At 38.4% G+C, this 23,107-nt stretch overlaps 2 protein-coding genes across 5 annotated transcripts; both read right to left on the bottom strand.

Annotated features, from left to right (window-relative positions):
* Nucleotides 1-32: 32 nt before the first annotated feature.
* Nucleotides 33-1,910, bottom strand: LOC146484025 (uncharacterized). Its single transcript, XM_085105104.1, has one exon. It carries the CDS (start codon nt 1,276-1,278, stop codon nt 400-402), a length of 879 nt encoding a protein of 292 aa, XP_084961230.1. The 5' UTR covers nt 1,279-1,910; the 3' UTR covers nt 33-399.
* A 3,924-nt stretch (nt 1,911-5,834) lies between these two features.
* On the bottom strand, nt 5,835-22,466 carry LOC146484024 (uncharacterized). 4 transcript variants are annotated; one of them, XM_085105101.1, is made up of 18 exons: nt 21,925-22,466; nt 20,645-20,810; nt 20,248-20,321; nt 19,396-19,446; nt 18,496-18,552; nt 17,572-17,637; nt 17,429-17,491; nt 17,053-17,115; nt 15,922-15,984; nt 14,294-14,365; nt 11,642-11,692; nt 10,491-10,553; nt 9,513-9,584; nt 8,926-8,976; nt 7,585-7,635; nt 6,715-6,789; nt 6,127-6,213; nt 5,835-5,981 (listed from the first exon to the last, which is right to left on the bottom strand). In XM_085105101.1, the coding sequence occupies exons 1-18, from the start codon at nt 22,121-22,123 to the stop codon at nt 5,908-5,910; spliced, it is 1,398 nt and encodes a 465-aa protein (XP_084961227.1). In that variant the 5' UTR covers nt 22,124-22,466; the 3' UTR covers nt 5,835-5,907. The 4 variants fall into 4 exon arrangements, with proteins under 4 accessions (XP_084961227.1, XP_084961226.1, XP_084961228.1 ...); XM_085105100.1 differs by lacking the exon at nt 17,053-17,115 and adding an exon at nt 16,658-16,720; XM_085105102.1 differs by lacking the exons at nt 10,491-10,553; nt 17,053-17,115 and adding an exon at nt 16,658-16,720.
* Between the last annotated feature and the right edge of the window lie 641 nt (nt 22,467-23,107).

The raw sequence follows: 23,107 nt of genomic DNA, 5'->3' as shown, positions 1-23,107 counted from the left end.
GGCGATAGCCGAGTGCTACTTTAGCTTCTTGAGTGCTTAGCAAACCTCCCAAGTGCATCCGTCACTCAATAGTACACGCTATGGCGTTTACCATTTGTTTTATAACATAACACTGAGACATTGGGACAACAGAGCTGCTTTAATTGAGGTACATCGCAAAAAATGTTGGTTTAGTCTTACATGACAGGAGAAAATAAGCGCTCGAAAATTCATTCATGACAAGCGACTGCACACCAGCAACTCGATAAAGTTTAATCACGTTTCCTGAAATATCGATCAAAATCCTCTTTCTAAGGTCTGTATCCAACAACCGGTGAAATAGTTCAATAGAATTATGAACAAACTCAGGGGAAAAAGTAGACAACCGCCCAAAGTTATTAAAACACGAAAGACTGAATTTCACATCGATTCAGAGAATGAACCGTTGAAAACAATTTTCACATTTTGAATGGTGCATTCGCTGAAGAGCGATTTCGTTGCCACTTGTTTGGCCTGGAACGACGTGGATTGCCGAGAAGTTTCTGATGGCTGACTGTGATTGTTGGCAGAAGGAGAACTAAAGGCTCTCGACAAGACTTGGCTACAGTTATGGAGCTGTGAGGTCGAAGGCCGCGAATTGTAGCTTACCAGAGACTGCTCACTGCGGTGTCCAGAAATGGCCATTATGTGGCGGTTTGAAATCCCGACGTTGGACCAGAGAGTGATGGCAGTGGCTCTTACACAATGGTTTGTGTAGACTTTGGATAAACGTGCTTCTTCGCTGATGGTCTTCATCATTTTAACGAGGCTGTTAATTCCAAGCGGTCGTGCTTCGTACCAAACGGCATCTAGAGCCATGGTATTTTTCTTGGGATATTGAAAAAACGCAGTACACTTTGGATTGACCCTCTGGAGATACAATTTGAGGGCCATGTAGCCGTCACCTTGGTCTTCGGTCTCATACATTCTGGCTTCTTTTTCCGTGCTTTCAACGTCCTTAAGCCCTCCGGGATGATTCTTTGATAATTCATCGTGACTCATGGTTGCGTAATTTCTTCCAGCCGCATCGGTTTCGAACTTGAAGCAATTCGTTGTCAAGCTTCTTTGCCCTTCAAGGCCCCTTCTGCAGAAAAACAGGACGACATGAAACCAAATGTTTCTCAGCAAGGAAAGCGGTGACGAAAAGGACAACACTTCACTTGATTTCAGCTTCTGGAGGTCTTCTTCCTCGATAACAGGTTTGTGCGAGACATTTTCTTTGCTGCTTCGTTTTAGATTTTTTATTTGCGCATCTAGCATGAGGTTTGATCTTGCAAATCTTGGGTCAGTTGAAATTTGTAGGCCTCTGCTAAATGGCGGGGCATTGAGGAATCTTTCTATCGAATGGCGAAATCCCAGCAAGGTAGATTAACTGTAATCTTCGCCCTTTTTCGTTCTCGCTTCTGCATAAAATCTGCGAAGGTTTTGATCCAGCTGACCTATTTTCATCGCTTGAAGCGGGGTTTGAATTTGTTTTTCTGCACACCATGCTAAATATAAAACAAAAGGAAACGGACTATCAAAATTTGGTTTGTAATTGAACTTAACTCTTTAATAGTTTTTCATCTGTTATCAAAGTAAGCGCTTTTCAAAATCGTGACGTAAAAACAACAAATTGAAAATGTAATTTCGTCGACATTGTCAGCGTATAAGCATTTTATTGGGTTTATACATATCTTAACAGAAACAATTTCTTTAATAAGTCGTTTTGTCTTTATCGTAAAGCCTATTAATGAGTTCCAACTAAGCTTTAATAACCTGCTGTTTACCTTTAAATGTGGACACAGACCAGTTTGTGACTTCTTTCGTCTTTTTTGAGTGTCGTTCACTTATAAGGTCGTCAAGATCGCTTTCGCTTAAACTTGCGAATCTCTTTGCAGGTGGCTCGGCAAAAATACTCCCAAATAGGGCGAAGGATGAATATTCTGTTTCTTCTTCAGACAACTGAGAGGACAGTTAAGCATTTTTGGCAGAAGGGATGTCAGCCATTATTTTGGAAACAATCTCTGTAAAAATATTTGCTTTATAAACATTTGCACACACGTCAGCAGCATACACCCATGGGGAAATAGTAGATGCTGAATTGACCAGTCAGAGCGCGCGCTTTGTTTTAGTTATGTTATAATACGTATAGGACCTCCAATTCCCTAGCCCTTCACCAGATGAGTACAATGCTTCCAACACCATTGACTGAACGCTCACAGCAAAAGGTCGAAACAGACTGGACTCCAAGTACAACAGGATATCACAGCTCTCAAGAGGATGTCAGCTTGTTAACTCCTCTGCAAACTGACCAAGCTTTAGTTAGTATAAACGAAAGCTTAGACGTATTGGAAACATGTTCAGGTGAAGGAACAGAAGAACCGTTAATGTGTCAGATACAAACAAAGTGGGAGAGAGTGAGTCAGGAGGAGAAAACATTTTTTGTAAGAAAGGCAACAGAAGCCTGCAAGATAGTCTGTTCAGCCATTGCCCCGGAAGATGGAGAAACGTTGCTCAAAGCTGTTTGCAAGGCTGACAGCCCTGATATCGAGAATGAGCTCCAGCCTCTCCTAGAAGCATATAGGGATGCACCTTACAAGGACACGAACACTCAGATTTTAAGTATTTATGCAAACAGGTATCCTGCTAAGAAGCTAAAAAATGCGTTAATTGTACGAACCGATAACAGAATGGGAATTGGGTATTAAAGCTAAGCTTCACGCTAATAACAAAGGTGCCGGTGCCTCACTGGAAACGCCATTTTATCACAGGGTCAGACTTGATACAGTCACAGTCAACCATTTTTTGGAATTCATAAACAGACCGTATTTCTATCAAGACGTTTCCTACGAAACACGCACACTTAAGCTTGGTAGCGGAGAAAAGCTTGTAATGCCGAACGTCATCCGAACAGTAGCTAGGTCCACAATGGTTGCTCAATACTGGCAACTTTTCCAAGAAGAGGAGTTTGACTCTCTGAGTCGTGCAACTCTCTATCGTATTCTTGAAGTGCGCGAAGCGTCTCAAAGGAAAGCTCTCAAAGGTCTTGATGATGTAGCCGTGGATGGGACGGCAGCTTTTGAAACACTTGAGAGAGTAGGTGAGGAGCTCCAAAAGGCTGGCGCAAGTCCGGAATGGGGTGATAATATCAAAGAGAAGCTTAGTCAAGCCAAGAGGTATCTAAAAACAGACTATAAAGTTCATTGCAAAGAAGAGTCTAGTCCATGTACAGATCATTGTAGGGTGTTTGCCCTAAGCGATGCGAACGACGAAACGTTTAAAAAGGAATGTGACCACCCGCACAGTCTGCAGTGTGACATGTGCGAGAACCTGAAATCAGTCTTAGAATAGATTGAAGTTTCCTTAAAGAATGAAAGCCAAACAATTTGCTTTTACAGCCAAGAACAGCAAGAACTTTGAGTTTGAGCTTCAAGGAATTCGTTTCCGTAAAGCTTATTCTGTGGGGCAGGGTAAAACTGTAAATTACAGTAACATAGTTCGTACACCTCAGGGTCCCACGTCGATGGTAATCAAGGACGATCAGAGTTTTTTTTATATTTCTGTAAAGAGAAATTTGATGGGCAAACGATTAACCTAGTGGCAGACTTCAGCATTGTTTCCATGTCCACAGGAAGGCTGAAACTCCAGCTTTGAAACTTTTGACTCCCTGCAACGTCACCTTGATTGTGGTCAACATGAAAATAAAACAAGCCAAGAATCCGTCTATGATCAGTTGCGACGTGACTGGGTGGCAAGGTTTTCCACTCTTGTTCCCGAAAACCGCCCTAGGCCGAAATCAGACGTTTCCTCAATGGCCAGTTCTTCGCTTCCAATAGGTTGGGCATTCCAAAAGCCAAGAGGAGGTGGAACAAGGTACTCTTCTCAAGTGAAGGATTATTTGAAAGCAAGATTTGATGCTGGCCAAGATTCGGGATATAAAGCTGATCCTTCGCAAGTTGCTATCGACTTGAGAAATACCCGGACGGAAGATAACAACGAATGTTCTCGAGAGATGAGTGGTTGTCAAGAAACCAAGGACAGTCCTACTTTTCAAGACTATCTGTGCTAAAGAGAGAGCAAACCAACACGTCAAGCAACTATAGATGACTTGGAAGACGTGGTGCACGAAGAAAATTAGTTGCAGCAGGTGGATGAGGTCTACGAAAACTTATCTCTCCAGCATCCAATCTATTACGATGCTTATAATCTTTGTGACTTGCGTCACAAAAATAAGCTTGATTCCTTCATGGATCCTAGAAAGACTTTCTAGGATGATGGATCCATGGTTCCTTCAATATGGAAATGTTGAAATCAATCTGCAATCATTTTGAAATTTCCTTCAAGTCAAAAAACAGAATATACATACTGATCAAAAAACTGGAAAACATGGCCGAGTGTTCTTGCTGCAAAACTTAAACATACCGTCCGTGAGCCGACTAAAAACTGGCCAGCGGTTTAGGAAAACATGGCGGAATGCAAATTTCCTTCGCCGATAACAGATATATCTTGCTTTATGACTGCTTTAATGAAACTCCTCCAGCGATTCTATTCCGATGAAATTGGCTGGGAAACTTTGATCTTCGTGCCTGGAGAAACTATATGGTGATGAAAAACGTATTTCGTGTTTTATTACTGACATTCGTTTACCAAGTGTCCGATGGAAATATGGCCGTGTTAGCTGAGTAGCACAAGTTCAGCCCTCACTCGGGACCAACTAGTGGATGACAGCCAAATGTTTTCACAGATTTTAGTAGCCGATGAATGGAACTTTCCACTAATATACAGGAAAGCCTGTGAGTACGAGCCACTTTTGTGATTTTTTCCTCTGAATTTGGGTCAAATCGCATGTTTCGATAAGTGCCCAAAATGGATAAACTTTGTATCCTTGGTTTTATTATACTAATTAGTGATTATGATAACAATTTATCTGATTATTAAGATAAAGGGTCATAGTTTATAACAGGCGAATTTGATGGTTTCAAGTGAGCGATTTTGTCCAGAACGAATAGCTGTAATGTTGGTAAAATTCACGATCTCGTCACTGAGTTTCGAAGCCAGTAGGAGGAGCAGAAAGTTTGCGGTAGAAAATTTTTGTAAAGCAGAATTGCTCCGATCTAATTTCATATTTGTGACTTACTTGCCAATAGAAGTTAATAGAAAAATTATAAGCGGAATCTATTTCAGGAGCGAAAATTAATATGAGGATCTAAAGGAGACTGCGTCTTAAATATTAAATCCATATCGATCATCCAGGCGCCATATCTTGAGTCAATCCTTTCCCGAGAAGATTTATTTTTAGAACTGCTTTTCAGGTGAAAAGGTATGACGTATAACAATTTAAGCAATGTTTAAATACGAGCAGCAGTGTTTTATCGGGATTTAAAACCACGAGGCGCAGCCGAGTGGTTTAAGACTCGATAAAACACGCGCTGTTAGTTTTTTGAACGGCTTCAAAAACATTCCTGGAAAAGCATATGTCAAGAGAGTTCATAACAATGATGCTTTTGTGAACGTTGGAAATTAGCATACGAGAAAAACATTAAACACAGCATACTAATAAGGAAGAGGTTTTATCGGGTTTTAAAAACACTTCACGTGATGTTTTATCGACCATTTGAAAGGCCAATGGGCTTATGAATTATTAATGAGTTTTTGAATGATCATTGCTCTTCTTTGATTGGCTATTTAAACTGTGAGGGTTCTAAAGGTCCCCTGAAACCCGTTTTTAAAATAAATCTGCTCGGCGTTAGCATGAGAGATAGAGGTTCCTGATGATATGCTTTTCTTGGACACATTTTGCAAAGGAAACAAAGTGACTCATACAACATGAAGAATCCGGTTTCACCAAAGCATTGTTTATTACTTACACCGTGCAATACTTTAAAGAAACGTGTTTATAGAAAGAAATTACATGGCTGGTAAGCCATATTTTCTCAAGGGTTTTTCTGCTCCTTTTTGAAGACCAACAGAACCGCCTTTACCTGTAAGGGAAATTAAATAAATTCTAAGTATCAGTTTATTCATTTATTTATTTATTTATTTATTTTTTGTTTATTTATTTATTTAAGTATTTGTTTTTTATGCATTTACTTATTTATTTAATAGGAAAGAACATGGAAAACAAACCAAATGTGTTTTCCAAGGTCTGCTCGTAACTGTCTTCTTCGTTTTCAACATTCATTTCCTCTCCCAAAGTCTGAGGAACCTGTAGGCCTATGAATCATTTCAAATCCATGATTATTCAAAGCTTTCACACAGTTAAGAAAATCACAAAACAGCAGAGCTAAGGATTTTCAAGTGGTTCAAAACGACAAGGGTTTATACTGCTGGGGAAAAAATGGAAAAATCCATGTAGTATGTACTGCTGTATGTAGCATGTAGTCTATGCCAGTTTGTCCCACGAAATCAGCCTTAGAAAGGAAACTGCTTTCGCTAAACTGTTATCCCAAAATTGCTTCGCCGTTTAGACTTAAAGTTTGGCGTGTTCAAGGTTTCTTTTAATGTGATCTTTGGGCTGTTAAAAAAATGTATAATTTATAATGGTCAGGTTATCCTTCATAGCCACCTTAAGTTAACAGAGCGTTCTTGTGTGAACAAATCATCTGGTTTACATCTGTGCTTTGTTTCATTGATAAGGTATATAATAAAAGACCCCCTCCCCTCCTCTACATTCATAATATATTCGCAAATTTATATGCTATCCCGTCTTTTTACCTTTGTGAGTTAAGCTTGCCACTTCCTGTGCTTCCTCGTTGCCTAGCGTGTTGAGTGCTTCCGAGACTGTGTGGGCTGTATGTAAAGGTAAAAGAGAACTTTACACAGAGCTACCTGTTTCCATATTACTAACGGCCATGGCCTGTGTCCTTATATGGTGTTAAACTGATGGCAATGGTAATTAATTTTATGTGGCGCCTGCTTATACCAGTATGTCCTGGCTGTATGACATTTTTGGTCATGGTAATGATCATTAATATCTTGTTAAAGGATTTAAAACCTTTACTCTTGAAATAAATTGTTAAATTGTTGAAAATACAATCTAATTTCGTTGGAAAACATGGAAATAATATTTCCGTGTCGAACAAAACATGTTTTAATTATCGCCTAGTTTCGCACTTAAACATCTCGAACGCTGCCAGTTTAGATTTCATGACGTCATACGAGTGCCCAAAGAACTTATGCTCCTCTTCCTGCTCCGTATGACGTCAAAAAATCAAAAATGGTGGCGCGCGGGAATTCGAAAGCGAAAATAGGCGATAATCATATGATATTTTTAATACACTTGAATGCTATTCACTTTTCAAAATAAAATTTAGAATTTAGACAGTATTTCAAACAATTTTATGTCAATTTGTTTCAGAGTTGAGGTTCCCTTAAAACGTTTCGTTTTAATCCTTCTGTTAGCGAGTCTTCGGGATGATGACTTGAAGGCGACCCTTGCTCTAAGACAGACATTGAATTTTTTTGACAAAATTATTTATGCATTTACGGGGAGTCTGCACAAGTGAGTGTCGGGGCCAACTACACTACTTTCATTCACAAATTATCCAAACTTATCTAAACGACAAAAGAACTTGTCTATCGTACCAATCCCTTGTCCTCCTGCATTCTCGATAAATCTGTCTTGCGGTGTTGGTTCTGTAAAAAAATCAGTCAGAAGATAAAAGATCTGAGTCTCGAGATACGTGATATCAACCTTGCCTGCGCCTGCGCCAGCTGATCGAAATTATCTGCATTTTGGTTGTGATAACGTACCTAGTCATTAAAATCATCGTCATCCAGTTTGTCATCATCACCCTTATCGTTTTTAACATCACCATCATCATAGTCCACGTCAATATTATTATCATTATTATCATGATGACGTGCCCAACCATTAAAATCATCATCATCCAGTTTGTCATCATCACCCTTATCGTTTTTAACATCACCATCATCACAGTCCACATCAATATTATCATCATTATTATCATGATGACGTGCCCAACCATTAAAATCATCATCATCCAGTTTGTTATCATCACCCTTATCGTTTAGAACATCACCATCATCACAGTCAACATCAATATTATCAGCATTATTATCATGATGATCATGATCATCTCATCGCGCGAGCACCAATCATCAAGTGTTGACCGCACATCAGAAGATCACAGTCCTTGTTCAGCCAGGTTTGAGGTTAGATTCTACAAGGACAGAACTGTTTTTTCCAGAGAAATTAAAAAGTAAAGCATTTTTATCTTATCTTATCTCATCTCATCTCATCTCATCTCATCTCATCTCATCTTATCTTATCTTACCTTATCGTATCTAAGATCTGTTACATCCGACAACGTTTTAATGAAGTTTTATAACTTTTAGCAACAAATATCTGAAACAATTTTGATAAAAGTCCTTAAATTTATGACAACTTAGTCTCGAATGTGTCGGGCCTTAAACTTGGCTAATTTGCAAACTTCGTGCAGGTATTTCCATCGCTGGTATTTTTTAAGTTATAACCAATAACATTACAAATAACGTGACCCCGGATACAATTGGCCTCTTCGCAAACACAGAAGATATCAGATGGAAGGTCGCTAAAACACATAACGATCTCACTTGATGAAAATTAAAATAGCAAAATAAACTAAATCACTTAATTTAGGTGTCAATGTATTTAGAGCAGAGTACTTATTGTGGACACTTTCTAGATCGAATTGGAACTTAGAAATGTTGTTTATGAGGAGATCTTGAGGGAAAACTGGAATATTCGGAGAAAAACCTCCGGGAGCAAGGACGAGAACCAACAACAAACTCGACCCACATACTGAACGTTAAGTCCGAAAATCGAAGCCCAACTTGGCGTCCTGCAAATGCTGGTTTCTCCCCTCATAGCCTGCAAACTCAACTCACGCAAGGTAATCAAATTTATATGCGGGCAGCGATTACCTTGTGTGTAGGCTTGTCCCTCCGGGGCTGCATTGGTGACGTATCCAGTGTCTACCAAATAGTGTCAGACTAATTAGTTATGTTTGACGTCAGTGTCGAGATAATAGGAAACTTAAGCAAGGACGACGGTGACAGCAACGAGAACGCCGTAAAACGAATGTATAAATAAATACATACATACATACATACATACATACATACATACATACATACATACATACATACATACATACATAAATAAATAAATAAATAAATAAATAAATAAATAAATAAATAAATAAGGTGATTTGGTCACCGTAAAGAGGTTGGAGTACTGACGTTTGCCTGGATACCACAAGACCACGAAACGCCTTGTGTGAGCAGGGTAAAAAATAACTTTGGCTGCAGCCTTACGTACATCAAACAATCATTTTTTCTACTCTGTTCAGGTGACTATTCTACCAGCCAAGGGTGAATGTACAACACAATAATCTTACGTGGGATAAATATAGAAATCATAGATTTAGTCGGGGTATCCACTTAACACTTGAATGCGAGCTCCGAGCACATACATGATGCTGAAACCAATGATTTTAACGGCATAATACCTAAGGTTGGGAAATCGTTTTCTTCTTGCGGTCCTTGACGGTTAGCAGGTTCGTGAAGAACTGGCGTGATGACTGAAAAAAAGATAAAATGGAGCTAAGATTTTGTTTTTACTCTTCCTTAAAAAATTCCTCTAAACTGTGATAATTCATGATCATTTCATGTTATCCAATTTATTTAAGCTTATTTTACGGCCCCTAAATCTTGGTAGCACATAGCGTGTGTTCTGCAGTGTCCAAGAGGGAGGCTCTTTAATACATGTGACATAGTGGACAGAGTGTAAATTGTGACTAATCAAAATAGCAGTTCAACTAAATGTTTATGAAAAAGCAGTACTTTAAAGTGCCCCTGAGACGAAAATTTCATTTTCCATCTTTTTGCATTTTCGTATAGAATATGACCTTCTTACTCATGTTACCAAATTTCAATCCTTTACGGCGATTGGAAGTATTTTTTTTTAGCTTTTTATTCGAGATTTCACGGCCGCCATTACTTGGCCTTGTTCCGGAAGTTAAGGCTCAAATTACAGGAAGTGACGTCATTGGCTCAACACGAAAAATTCCACATGGCTAATTTTCATATGGATTCTACTTCATAAACTGTATTCTGCTGTTGCGAACTAAATAACAGCAGAATACAGTTTATGAAGTAGAATCCATATGAAAATTAGCCATGTGGAATTTTTCGTGTTGAGCCAATGACGTCACTTCCTGTAATTTGAGCCTTAACTTCCGGAACAAGGCCAAGTAATGGCGGCCGTGAGAAAAAAAATACTTCCAATCGCCGTAAAGGATTGAAATTTGGTAACATGAGTAAGAAGGTCATATTGTACACGAAAATGCAAAAAGATGGAAAATGAAATTTTCGTCTCAGGGGCACTTTAATGTGTTGATTGGCGTTTGTTTGTTTGTTGTTTGTTTGTTTTCTTCATAGTTTCGAGTTGGACGCTCTCAAAACAAGTTTAGTTTATCGGTTCTTACCGTTACTGTCAGGAAGTGGGGGAGCGTTAGCTAATCCAGTTGACGAGAATAGCTTTTGCATCTCTAAAAAACATGCTGATATTAATATTAGCTATGTCCACAGTTTTAAAGGAAATTAAAATTAACCAGTAACAATGAAATTTTCAATAGATCGTGAGTACAGGCATCTATAGCTAATCTCACTCCTAGCCTTTTTCAGAAAAACCATAATTTCGAGCAGCAAATAGCCTTTTCTTTCCGCACTAGGGCCGAATCGTCTAAAACGTATTTTGCAGTGGAGAAAGTAAGGCCCGGTTCAGACACCGAACTTTTCATGAGCCGAACCTAATACCTCGAATTAAATTCATGAAAAGTTCGGCGTCTGAATCAGTTGAGAACGGCTGTTTCAATTTGGAACGGCTCAGCCGTTCTTCCCGCCTGGTCCAGCCGGGAATTTTGGCTTTGGAACGGCTTTGATTCAGACTCCGAACTTTTCATGAGCCGAGCCTAATGCATAAATTATTATAACGTATTACAAATAAAAAAATAAAAAAAAAAAACGCTTATATTTCGATTGGTTTTGCTTCAAGTAAATTAAGTTCGGCTAATTAAGTTCGGCGTCTGAATCAAAAGGCGGGATTTTCGTGATTTGGGCCGACCTTAATTTGAATTAAGTTCGGTTCATGAAAAGTTCGGCGTCTGAACTTGGCCTAAGCGTTTTTTTCCATTAAGAGCCATTTCTGAGGCAACTTATTTCGGGCATGCGCATAGCTAAAAAATTTGAGAGTTTTTGGATGAAGAAAACAGTTATCAGAACGACTGTTCGAGTTAGTTGTCCAGTCCGGTTTTCGCTAATTTATTTTTCTCACACTTTGCTGGCGTCTTAGCCATTGAGCAGACTTTCCATGTGGTGAAAAGGTTTGGACCCTGTCAGTACAAGCGCCTCGATGCCCACTGCTTTGGGCGTACGCCAGCAGAGAGCATCTATGGTTGATTATTTAAGGCATTGTTAAACCTTTCGTTTTTTTAATTACTTCTATTCTCGAGGCTCGTGATGTGAAAAACCAAGAAGAGGAACTTTCAAGTAGGTTTCGAGGACAGCTACATTGCTTTCTTTCACAAATTATCAAAATTTATCTGTGTTAAGAGCAAAAACAACTGATTTATCTCACCAAAGCGTTGCTTTCCTGCATCCTCAGTTAATTTGGCTTGCTTTCTTGTCACTGTAAAGAATCAGTAGATAAAAGATCTTTTGCCGAGTCTCGGGATACGGGAAACGAACCTTTCCCTTCTCGTTTTGTGCTACGGACACAAAGCTCTCTGAATTTTGGTTGTAATAAATAAAAATCATCTTTTTCCAATTTGTCACATTATAATAATCATCATCAACAACATTATCACCATTATCATAAAGATCATCATCGTTTTCAGCATAATGATCATATATAATCATCATCATAATCATCGCCAACGTCATCAACGACAACCGTCAACAATTTCATCATCATTATCACCTTTGTCGCGCCTCATCAGCACACCACTATCATTAAGTGATGACTGTGACGATATTCCGTATCACAATGTAAAGTGTTTGCTGTGTGTTTCTGTTTTATACCCGACTGTAAGCGTACTTTGTGATCATTCATTACATTCCTGTTCCTTCGAGCTATGTAGTGTCGCTTTGCTAAGCCGTCGTCAGTTTATGATTATTTTGTGCCCAGGACTTGTCATCAAAGGGCCACAGTCCTTGTTTAGTCAGCTTAGTTTAGATTTTACAGAGGCAGAAATGTTCTTTTTCAACCTTTGTGGAGAGAAATGGAAACAATTTTATCTTATCCTATCTTGTTTTGTCTAAGACCTGTTATATCAAAGAATTGAAATTTTGTACTTTTTAAACAGCCAAACAGCTGATAAAAAATGGAATTTATGACAACCCAGACTCGAACGTGAGGGGCCTTAACCTTTGGAAATTTGCAAACTTTGTCCAGAATAGCTATTATTGTGGATTCTTCTCTCTTAACCAACAAACACCACTGGTACTCACGCAAAGTAATCAAATTGTTATGGGTGCGCAGGCGGTGATTATCTTGTGTGTTGGCTTGACCCTCCGAGGCTGCTTTGGTGATGTATCTCGTGTCTATCAATTGGTGTCAGACTTATCAGTTATGTTCAACGTGTTTAGTCTCTTTTTAATGCATTGTCGTAATTTCTAATAAAGGCTATTATCGATTTTTATAAATCAGCTCCAAACTAACCTTTTGGGAGTAACGAATAAATGTATCATGTTGTAACTCAGTGCCGAGATGATAGGAAACTAAAGCAAGGACGACGGCGACTGCAACGAAAACGTCGCAAAACAAAATGGATGGGACATCCAAAGAGTTGCCCTTTGTCCACTGTTCAGTCTGGTCAAATTGGAATTTAGAAACGTTGGGTGCTTATTATTTGGCCAAAACATCCGGAATTTTCGGTTTGAAGTCAAATGGTAAGGTCATTTTCCGGAACTTCCGTTCGGAAATTGTGGAGTGCCTTCAAAGGTATTCTCTTTTTCCATTCGGAACGGAACGGCGGAAAATTTCTCACCATTTGAATGCATCCTTTGTTTCCAGGCTTTTTCCGGCAAGAGCGGGACGAAACGTCTGATAGATAAATGGTAAGCTCAATCTCCTCCAGTTGGTCGGTCGAATTCGGAAAATCCCCTACTAGTTTGCAACGGTTACACTCACTGGATTTTTCCTACAAACGGTAAGTACCCGTTGTCTTTGGTAAACCGAAGTACCGGAATAAATCACTCGGAGCAAGAACCAGCAACAAAGACAAACATTAATGACTTCGGGAATCGAGTGTCCTGACCATTGCGCTATCCATGCTACACTTAAGTCTATTGAGTAAAGACAATCGCCATGCACGTGTGTTATATTTTGTACATTTCTCTGCTGTCCTCCGCAAAACAACAGCATGAAACGACCGCATGCAAGGTTTTTGAAGAACGGTGAAGTTTTCATTCTCCTCCTTAGTTTGTCCGCCGTCTCTACTGATTTGACTCCTTAATAGTTCGGCCATATTGTACAAGTAGATCAAGTATAATCGTGAAATAGATCCAATGAGTAAACGCGAACTGATATTTTAAAGCGACGTTTTCGTTGGCGTTTTTGTCGTTGTTGCTTCAGGCCCGCCCTATTATGTTAAAATTACCACAACATGACCTCAAACGTACGACAAAAAATTTTTTTTTCCTCCATTATTGGCCTTCATTTTGCCCCTAGTTTCCACAAGACGTAGAAGTGCCTTGTACGAAAATGGTATTAAAGGAAGTAACTTACGAAACACTGAGATGCAGCGTAACGTTAATACTTGCCAGCAGCTCGAAAAACTCAGTTTTTCTACGCTATATTATCAGCTAAGGGTGAATGTAGACTTCAGAATGCCCAAGCGGACGTTAGTAGGAGTCAAAGTCTTACCCAGGCTATAAATATCGATATCATCTTGGGCCAGTTATTTAAACAGATGAGTCTCACTTAGGCTCTGGCTTAAGACAATCAGCAGGCCTCCAAATCTGTTTATAAGTGGTTTATTTTAAGTAGATAAATAGTTTTATAGTCTGGATGCGTTCTTGTTACCGTCGGCATCAGACAATGTTTAGAAATGATTGTTGGCAAAATTGAAAATGTCTTAGAGCGTGGTTTTGTTAAACACTGTCTAAACAGTGTCTTTTAATAACTGACCCAATGGGTTTAGTCAGGGTCGTGCACTCAACTGTTACATTCATTTGCGAGTTCCGAGCACACATGATGCAAAACAACTAAATTAAACAGCATAATAACCTGAAGATGGAAAACCGTTTTCCTGTTGAGGCTCTTGGATGCTAGGATATTCATGTACAACTGGCGTCACCACTGAAAGAAAGAAAAACAAAAGTGGAGCCAAAAGTTTGTTTTTACTCTTCCTTCAAACAGCAAGTGAAACTGTTTATTATGCTGTACGCATCTTTCAGTAACTTCTGAGAAGAATATAGACCGGGGGGGGGGGGGGGGGGATGGAAAGATTGTGTCCACAGCAACTTAAAATCTGAATAAGTTTTTTTCGTATTTAAGAAAACGCCGTGATCGATTAGTTTTCATTGAATTTGATGTTACCATAGCAACCAAATTTGACAGGCAGGTTTTTCAGAAAATGGAATATTTCTGTTTTAAATGAAATGAATTTACTTCCTTTTATGTATTGAGCTCCTTTTAGCGTTTTTCTTTTGATTATGATTATTTTTCGTCAAATTTTGCCGGTTTAGAGGAAATCCAGAAATCCAAGATGGCCGCCGTTTGGCAATTATGACGTATAGCGTTATGTGGATGACGTAGTAAGGTCATATGTCGTCATCACGTCTCGTTGCTTACCTCAAAGAAAACATCCCTGAACCTACCATTTATCCTCCAAGTGTCGTGGTCATAACATAATTAGTCTCGTTCACGTTTTCGTTCGAGAAACAGCCCGGTCTAGTCGAATCTAAGGGACTACCGTGAAGGAGATTTCGAAATATAGTCGAAGCTCTAGATAAAGTTAGCGACCACCCCGGGAATTGTAAAAAGTGGTCGTAACTAGAGTTGGTCGCTTACGAGAATGCAATCTAGTAAGCTACCAAAAGCCGAAAAGATAGAAGCTGGCTACTTACCAAAGCTTTTAGCATAAAGTTTTCTACCTCGGTCTCAGGGTAACACTCTTGATCCAGCCGTAAATCATGCTGAATTTTAGATTCGAGATCTTAATCTACGAAAATTATTAGGCGGTGCTATATTACTGTGAATGTGATCACGAAGTGTATACTTTTATTTTAATAAAAGACGTATCAGAATCTTGAGAGAGCTTAAAAACAAAGGAGAAGACCAGTTGGTAATTCCCAAAAGTAATCGCGGCCGCTTATGAGAGTGGTCGTAACTAGAGTTGGTCGCTTACGAGAGAGGTTGCAAGGAGAGCTTCGACTGTATGATCTTGATAATTATAAAATTTAGAGAACTTTGGCTTTGAATTTCTCTAAGAAATAAAAATGGTTGAGAGGCTTTATTGAATTCTCTAGAAAAATGTTTCATCCGATTTCCAAACACCGCGAAGTAGGTTAAACAAATTCGGCTGCACCTCGAGATCGTTTTATCAGCCCACTCCTCGGTGTTTGGAAATCACATGAAACACACCTCGTGTTTGATAGATTGCTTTCATGTTATCCAATTTATTTCAGCTTATTTTTACAGCCCACAGCACATAAAAAGCATGCATGTGTTCTGGTGTTCCCAAGATAGCGGCTTACATGCAAAGCAACCTCTTGCCCATAAGGCTTCAAGGTTGTGCCACACGTTGCATTGTGTACGTGACTAATCAATTGATGATATGAAAGCAGTACTTCAATGTGTTGATTAGTTTCGCATTGAACGCTCTCAAAAGAAGTTTAGTATATAGTTCTTACCGTTACTGTCAGGAAGCGGGGGAACGTTAGCTAATCCAGTTGAGGAGAAAAACTTTTCCAGCTCTAGAAAAACAAGGCAAAATCAGCTATGTCCATACTTCTTATAATAATTTAATATTAATTAGTAAGAATAAAAAGAGATTCTTATTAAAATCTTCAGTTGATAATGAGAGCATCCATTTATTGCTAATCTCCGATTTGAAGCATTTCAGTTAACCCATTCACTCACAGCCGTTTTCGGAGAAACCATATTTTCGAGTAGCAAATGACATTTTCTGCCGGCTTGCCACTTCAGCAAATTAGGGCCAAATCGTCTAAAACACGTTTTATAGTCTAGAAATTAAACGGTTTTTTCAATTAAGCACAATGAAAAAATTTGAGAGTTTTTTGGATGAAATAAACAGTAAAGAAAACGACTTCTCAATTTTTTGTGCTGTCCCGTTGTTTTCGTTCGATTTTTTTTTTCACGTTTTACTGACATCTTAGCAATTAAGCAGCATACCTATTTATCTTATTTTACCACAAAATTTACAAAGCTTCGCTTTTTGCTATTTTACAGGACACATCTGTCGAGCATTTTTCTTCCTTTAATACTCATAAGAATAATTTTCCGTTTACCTTTGCTTGGTTTTAGGGGCTAGTGACAGAGAACGACAACAGATTTATATGCTGTAACTAAAACAAACCAACTCAGTAGTATGTTCACAGTCAAGGGTTACTTTGCAGAAAGACATACCTCGTCCTTCCTCAGGCTTCTTAGGCAAATGGCTGACCAATGAGGCATGCTCAAATATAGTTGCTGAATAACATCAAGTGTACAAACCATCGGTTTGTAGTAAATATTGTAGGCTTAAGCACGGTATGGTGTTACCCGGGTTGATGCCAAATTATTGTGTTCATAGTTTTTTGGTTATATAATTTGTTCGTTTTAACAACAAGTTAATCGATTTTGGTCAATGTTGCGGTGGCTGGGAAGAGGCTAAGCTTCTGGCACACGTTTGAATGCTATAAAGCCAGACCATCAGACGTGAGAACCAAAAACTGTCTACAACACAGCTGTAAAAATTAAGTAATGGGAGTTGTCTTGAAAAGTAACAGAAAAATATAGAGTTGCGCGCAGTTGCTACTCACGAGAATCGTCTTTATCCTGTTGATCATTAAGGAACTGTATTAAGCCACTACGTCTTCTTTTTTCTGAATAAACCGAATACTTAAGATTACGCAAGCAATTTGAAAATAAGATAGAGAATTTTAGCTCAAACATCTTTACAATCCAAAGAATACCCTTTCACAAAATTGCCGTTTCTTTAATTTTATACTTTAATTACATTCCTTTTGAGCATTTTCTTTCACAATTCTTTGGTGTCCGACACCTTTTGAAACAAGGGTATTAATCCACCAAATTCAGTCAAACTGCATCATCAAGGCTTAAACAAATTAAATAACACAGACAATAATTATGCTCCGTTAATGAGTTTTCAGGTCTTAATTGTTACGCAAGTTGTACCTTCGGGAGCTGAAAGAATTCGTTCATTGCGTATGCCATTCTCACTTCTGTCCGGTATTTCAACTGCAACAAAGTTACATTAATAAGTTTCCTTGAATGTCGGAGGAACGTTAAATTTATCATAATTTTCACGTAACTTGTACCTTCAGAGGCAGGAATGATTCGTTCATCGCTGCCGATGCCATTTCCACTCCTTTGTTCAGCTTTAACTGCAACAATTTGCATATTAACATATTTACTTGAATAATAGAAGAACATTGCACTTGCGCTGTCAGTGTTACAGAAGTATTAAGGTCCAGAAGATTAAGGAATCGCATAGTTATACTGAAGAGGGAGCAGGGGGAGCAGGGGGAGCAGGGATGGCGCAGTGGTGAGAGCACTCGCCTCTCACCAATGTGGCCCAGGTTTGAATCCCGGACTCGGCGTCATATGTGGGTTGAGTTTGTTGTTGGTTCTCTTCCTTGCTCCGAGAGGTTTTTCTCCGGGTACTCCGGTTTTCCCCTCTCCTCAAAAACCATCACTTCTAAATTCCAATTTGATCTGGAAAGTGTCCCCAATTAGTCCTCTGTGCTAAATACATTGACACTTAAATAAAGTGATTTATTTATTTATTTATTTATTTATTTATTTATTTATTATTTAATACTTATCTCAATGCAAATAACGGTTTGTAAATATTAAGAAGGATTTTATGCACAACTGTCATACAAGGTTTCTTCCCGCCCTAGAGTCCATTTCTCAAAACTTGTCAACAATGTACGGACCCGAAAAGTGTCTTTCCGATCAAATCAGTGTTTGTCGATTGATGATTGATGATAGTTTCTCGTGAAAACTAGCCCAATATTTTTCTTAATTTTGTAAAGTTTTCCATGCTTTATCTTTCAAAATTATTAACAGTCAAATTTCTGGCAATAAACATGCATTGTGCTCATAAAGAAGTTTTTCTGCCAGAAATATTTTAGGGACTTCTTGGAAAAGTGGACTTGGAATCGAAATTTTCAATACAACAGCACATCAGTTTGAGAGAACGGAGAAATAGGGTGAGCCGTTATTTTCTACCAACTAACCACTGTCGTCTGGTGGATTCCGATCTTTGTGTGCTCTCTTGTCAGCAAAAACTGGAGCTAAAAAATAACACAAATTAAACTGTTGGGAACACAAACAAAACATGATGTTGAGGCTATTCCTCAACAATAGTCGCGGATCCGCTCCGTTCCAAGTTTTTTGTAGTTGCGTAAGAGCATAATGCCTCGGTAGCGTGTCCTTTGTTCCCTAAGCATGTGGTCAAGCGCTCGTGAATAATGTGTTCGGGTTGTGATTTCTTACCGCTTACCGTGTCGTCTCAATCATATGGTAAGGTTGTTAGCTTGTTTTATGTTATCAGAATTTTGCTTTCAGAGGGTGATTTTAGCTTGTATTTTGGGTAGGTTATTAGGGCTTGCCATAAGCTTGTAATCCAGGATGAAATTCGGCTAGGTTTGTTTTGCTGTAGTGAGCAAGTGACATTAAACTCGTTGTGTTCCGTTTGAGGACTTGTTTTTTCGCTGTGGATCCATCGCTTTATATGTCCGACCCGCACAAATGATTTTTCCCTTCAGTGTCAGACAGCAGCAAACACGTTGTAGCTTTCTAGTAACTTTACCACTTCCTGTTATTTTCTTCATTGCGCTTGTAAATATTGGTTTTCAAAAAGGTTTTTTGGGGGTATTTAGAGAATTAGTATTATTGCTGCCTAGCTATCTCTTAAAAATGCGTGGTTACCCCCAATTTCGTTTTTGGATCTTCAACAGCTTTTGCAAGATATGAGCTCTTCCTGAATAGTCATAAACCGTGAAAAAATACCTTTGTATTGGGAAGCACCGTTCCCAAAGAGGATCATTGGAAACATTGATCACTGGATAGAACAGAGAAAATTAACAAAAACACAGCGGTTATTTGGGACTGACTTAATTTTCAGCAAGACATACCTATAAAAAGCCCCTTTTGATGTGTAAAAAAATTCTTGTTCTTTGCATGTTCTGGAATGAAAGGAAATTTGTGTACTAAGCAAGTAAAATCCACGGAATGATGAGTATTAACTACCCTATTCAGCCTGGGGGAGTCACAAAGTTCTCGCGCTGAGTTTGAAAAACCTCGGTTAACTTTTAATCATGGATTAGCGTTAATCGGCTTTCGAACAACCCGGCCTCCTGGACGCTAAAATAAGCAAGTTTTCATGCATGCCTTTAGGAAATAAGTTTGAATAATTTACGTTGTTTGTTTCGTTCGTTTTCCATCATCATGTGCGTTTACATCTAAGTTGATGGACGTTGCAGAACTTGGTCAAGTTGATGTTTTATCAGAATGACAAGGGAGCTGCTTTTCAACGAGACTCTTTTCTTTTTCGTCTTTTTCACAAGCGGAAGCTACATCATTTCTTAATACACCTAGACTGTCAGAATAACGAGAAAAAAAGGCCCTTTGCACATGCAGGTCTCCAACCTACGGTACAAACGTACAAGAAAAAAGGAAAATATGTTTCCAATTAAACCTTGTAGTCCTGAGTCGCTATCATTGTTATGCTGGTTTCCTCACGAACCAGTTTCTTTTGATCTTGTATATCTTTTGATCTGCGCTTATCGCAAAACGTCAACACAGGCTTAGCAGCCAAACTTTGTAACTGTATCTTAAATAATAAAATAATAAAATAATATTTTCTAAACTATAAAACCTTTTGATTCCTTTATTCAGTAACTCGCGATGCACTCACCGAGTTTATGAACTGCCTACCTCCAATAAGACGAAAAACATCCTGGTGAAATGAATTCAATTTATCTTACCAGTTAAAACACAATCTTCAATGTAAGTAACCAGGTTCCCATCCTGATCTTTGTAGAGCTTTGTTTCCTTGGGCCTACCAATAATACCAGCACGTTACAAAAACTCAAAAGTTGTTCTTTCCAACACAGAATATAAATTTTATTATCTAGACCATAGGTTTCCTCGTAAAACAAATATTGGAAAATGTGACGAAAAACCAATAATTTTGTTACACTAGAAATGGTATTGATTTATGCCAGGGAGTCTCTGCTTCTTGAAAGTATGTCCAAAATTTAATGGAATTGAAAACCATCACCATACATAAATCCTCGAAATTTAAGATATATGCATTATTTCATCAAAATATGACGTTAATACATCAGATGATAGACTATTTAAAGTGGTATGTTTACTTACAAACGAAACCTTTTCTTGGCCCTGACAAACTTGTGCAGCACTTTCATCGAGTGTTGTGTACGGATGTGTCTCCACAGCCCTTCCGTTCTTTCCTTTTTCAAATGTAGGTTATGGTTGATTATAAATTTAACTGGACGGCATTTAAAAACGGCTGGTCTCTGGCGTCCTAAAGTAATATGAAAAGCTCTATTGTTAGAGCCGCTTAAAATAAAGAGGAAAATTTTTACTAAAGATAGATGATAAGACAATGATTAAATTGAAGTGATTTTTTTTCTTTCAAAAAAATTATTAAATATCGTACCAGACAGTGACTAAAGTGTTTCCGTCGTGTTGCGATGAAATTCACTTTATAAATTGGCTACTTCTTTGATCATTGTGAGAGTAATAACTATAATAATAATGAATAATAATAATAATAATAAGAAGAAGAAGAAGAAGAAGAAGAACAACAACAACAACAACAACAACAACAACAACAACAACAATAGCAATAACAATAAGTGGCTGAAGGATGAAAGTGAAATGGATAAAAAACTCCAAACTATGTAAAAACTGAAAATATTAATAAGATTTAAACAAACTTATTGACACGGAAAAATAGTTATCTAATGGCAAGTGGCCCTCGACTTTAGGAATAAATATTAAAATGAACTAAAATATCAATTGCAAAACTTACGAAAGTACGCTAATCTTGAAAACTAACTCAGAGGCACCCAACGGTTCATTTCGGTTCTGTTCGGATGGCCGGCCTTAATCGCCTCAGATATTCGGATTTAGTTTTAAACAAAATCTCCAGTTTTCTTCGGCAAATTGTCAGCTAAAAATTTCTTAACACTGAAAGAATTAATTTCCGTTAAGCCAGCAAGAACAGGGACACATGGGAACATAGGAGACAACAGTTTACAGACGAATTTTGTTTAAATGATCTCGTTGGGTGCCTTTGATACCTGCACGCTGAGTCAAAATTTGTTGAAACACTTCATTGGGACCACAGATAAATCACATCTCGCCCATATAGTACATACTCCCCCTCCCCTCTCCTTCAATGTTGCGTTCACAGAGTTTCTTTCATGCACTCCCGCTTGCTAAAACAAACAAATTTAATTTTGGAGGGGAGAGGGCGAAAGAAAGAAGGGGACCGTTTCAACATTTGTGACTGAGCGTGTTAATCGGATCTCGTTAGCAGAAAAATATACATTCATGTTACACCTGGCACTTAAAAGGATAAGAGGAAATTATACTAATACTGTAATAAATTGTTACTTTGATATTCAACGGACCTCTAAATGGTAGCTGATGGTGCTGAATCACCTTTCTGTGCCTCTTATGATGGTGACTGAAGTGCTTCATATTAAGAAACTGGACGTGCTTGTTATAGAAGTCCTTTTGCTTCTTTCGTCTTCCATACTGTTTACCCCAAACAGAGGTTATCATTATTGCAAGTAAAACAAAGGAGCTAGGAATAAAATAGCACTTCATTGTCTTGTATTACAATGTGTTCAAACGTTTTGTCTGGAGCCCAACTCATGCAGATGTTAGGTAAGGTCAGGGTCACTGAGGTTAGAATGGTAACGATATAACTTAGCTGGTGTGAGATCTTTCACTTGACAAATTCAAATATTCACTTCATCCAGCTTTTCACCTAGAATGAATAATCAACGATATTTTACTCCAGTTATGAATTAGTAATGTACAGATGGTTGCCACCAACATTTTTAAGAAGTAACAAGACATGTTCCGACATTCGTATGTCATCTGCAGTTGAAAAGGTTCGTTGAATCGAATAATAACAGTATTTAACCTCGGAAAAGACTAGCGCCTGTTAGGCCCTTAGCTAAAATAATAGCTAATTTTGCGTGGCAAAAACAAAAACTTACTGAAAAATACGTTCAGTGCTAACAAATTAAACTAATCATACAATTTGAATTTCCAACTGCGCTAGAATAAAGCACCAACAGTACCGTTTTTGAAGGTTTTAAAAGGAAAGCTTAATAGAGAATTGCGGTTTTCGGTACAGGTTACATTGTTTGCGTCCGTTGGCTTTCATGAATGGGAGTTATGCTATCATAGTGGGCGTGTCTTTTGACCAAGCTCCCCAGGTACCAGACATTCACTTTGACAAGTTTAACCTGATTGGTGGAGAGTGCCGCGGATATGAAATGGACAGGGCAGAAAATAACATATCTTGCATGACCAACCGCGAGCGCCATATTGTAGTCTACAGCATTAGACTTCCTCGCTGTGACTGGTTGAAGAACATCCACCATAATGTTGAGGGATTTTTCTTAATAGAAGACAATAGGGAAAAAAACCTTTCTTGTTGCTATAGGGTTAGTGAATACGCAACTTACGCTCCTGAATGGCACAACTTGAAGAAGTTGTGTGTGCTTCTTTTTTTACAGTAAGTCTGACATAGGGAGAAACTCGGTCTTCATATACCGTGTCCAGAACGACGTCATGGAA

The sequence above is a fragment of the Pavona decussata genome, unplaced genomic scaffold (genome assembly GCF_977016875.1).
Source record: "Pavona decussata unplaced genomic scaffold, jaPavDecu1.1 SCAFFOLD_37, whole genome shotgun sequence".
Classification (NCBI taxonomy): Eukaryota; Metazoa; Cnidaria; class Anthozoa; order Scleractinia; family Agariciidae; genus Pavona; species Pavona decussata.
Note: the sequence above shows the minus strand (reverse complement) of the source record. Positions and strands in the feature narration are given on the sequence as shown.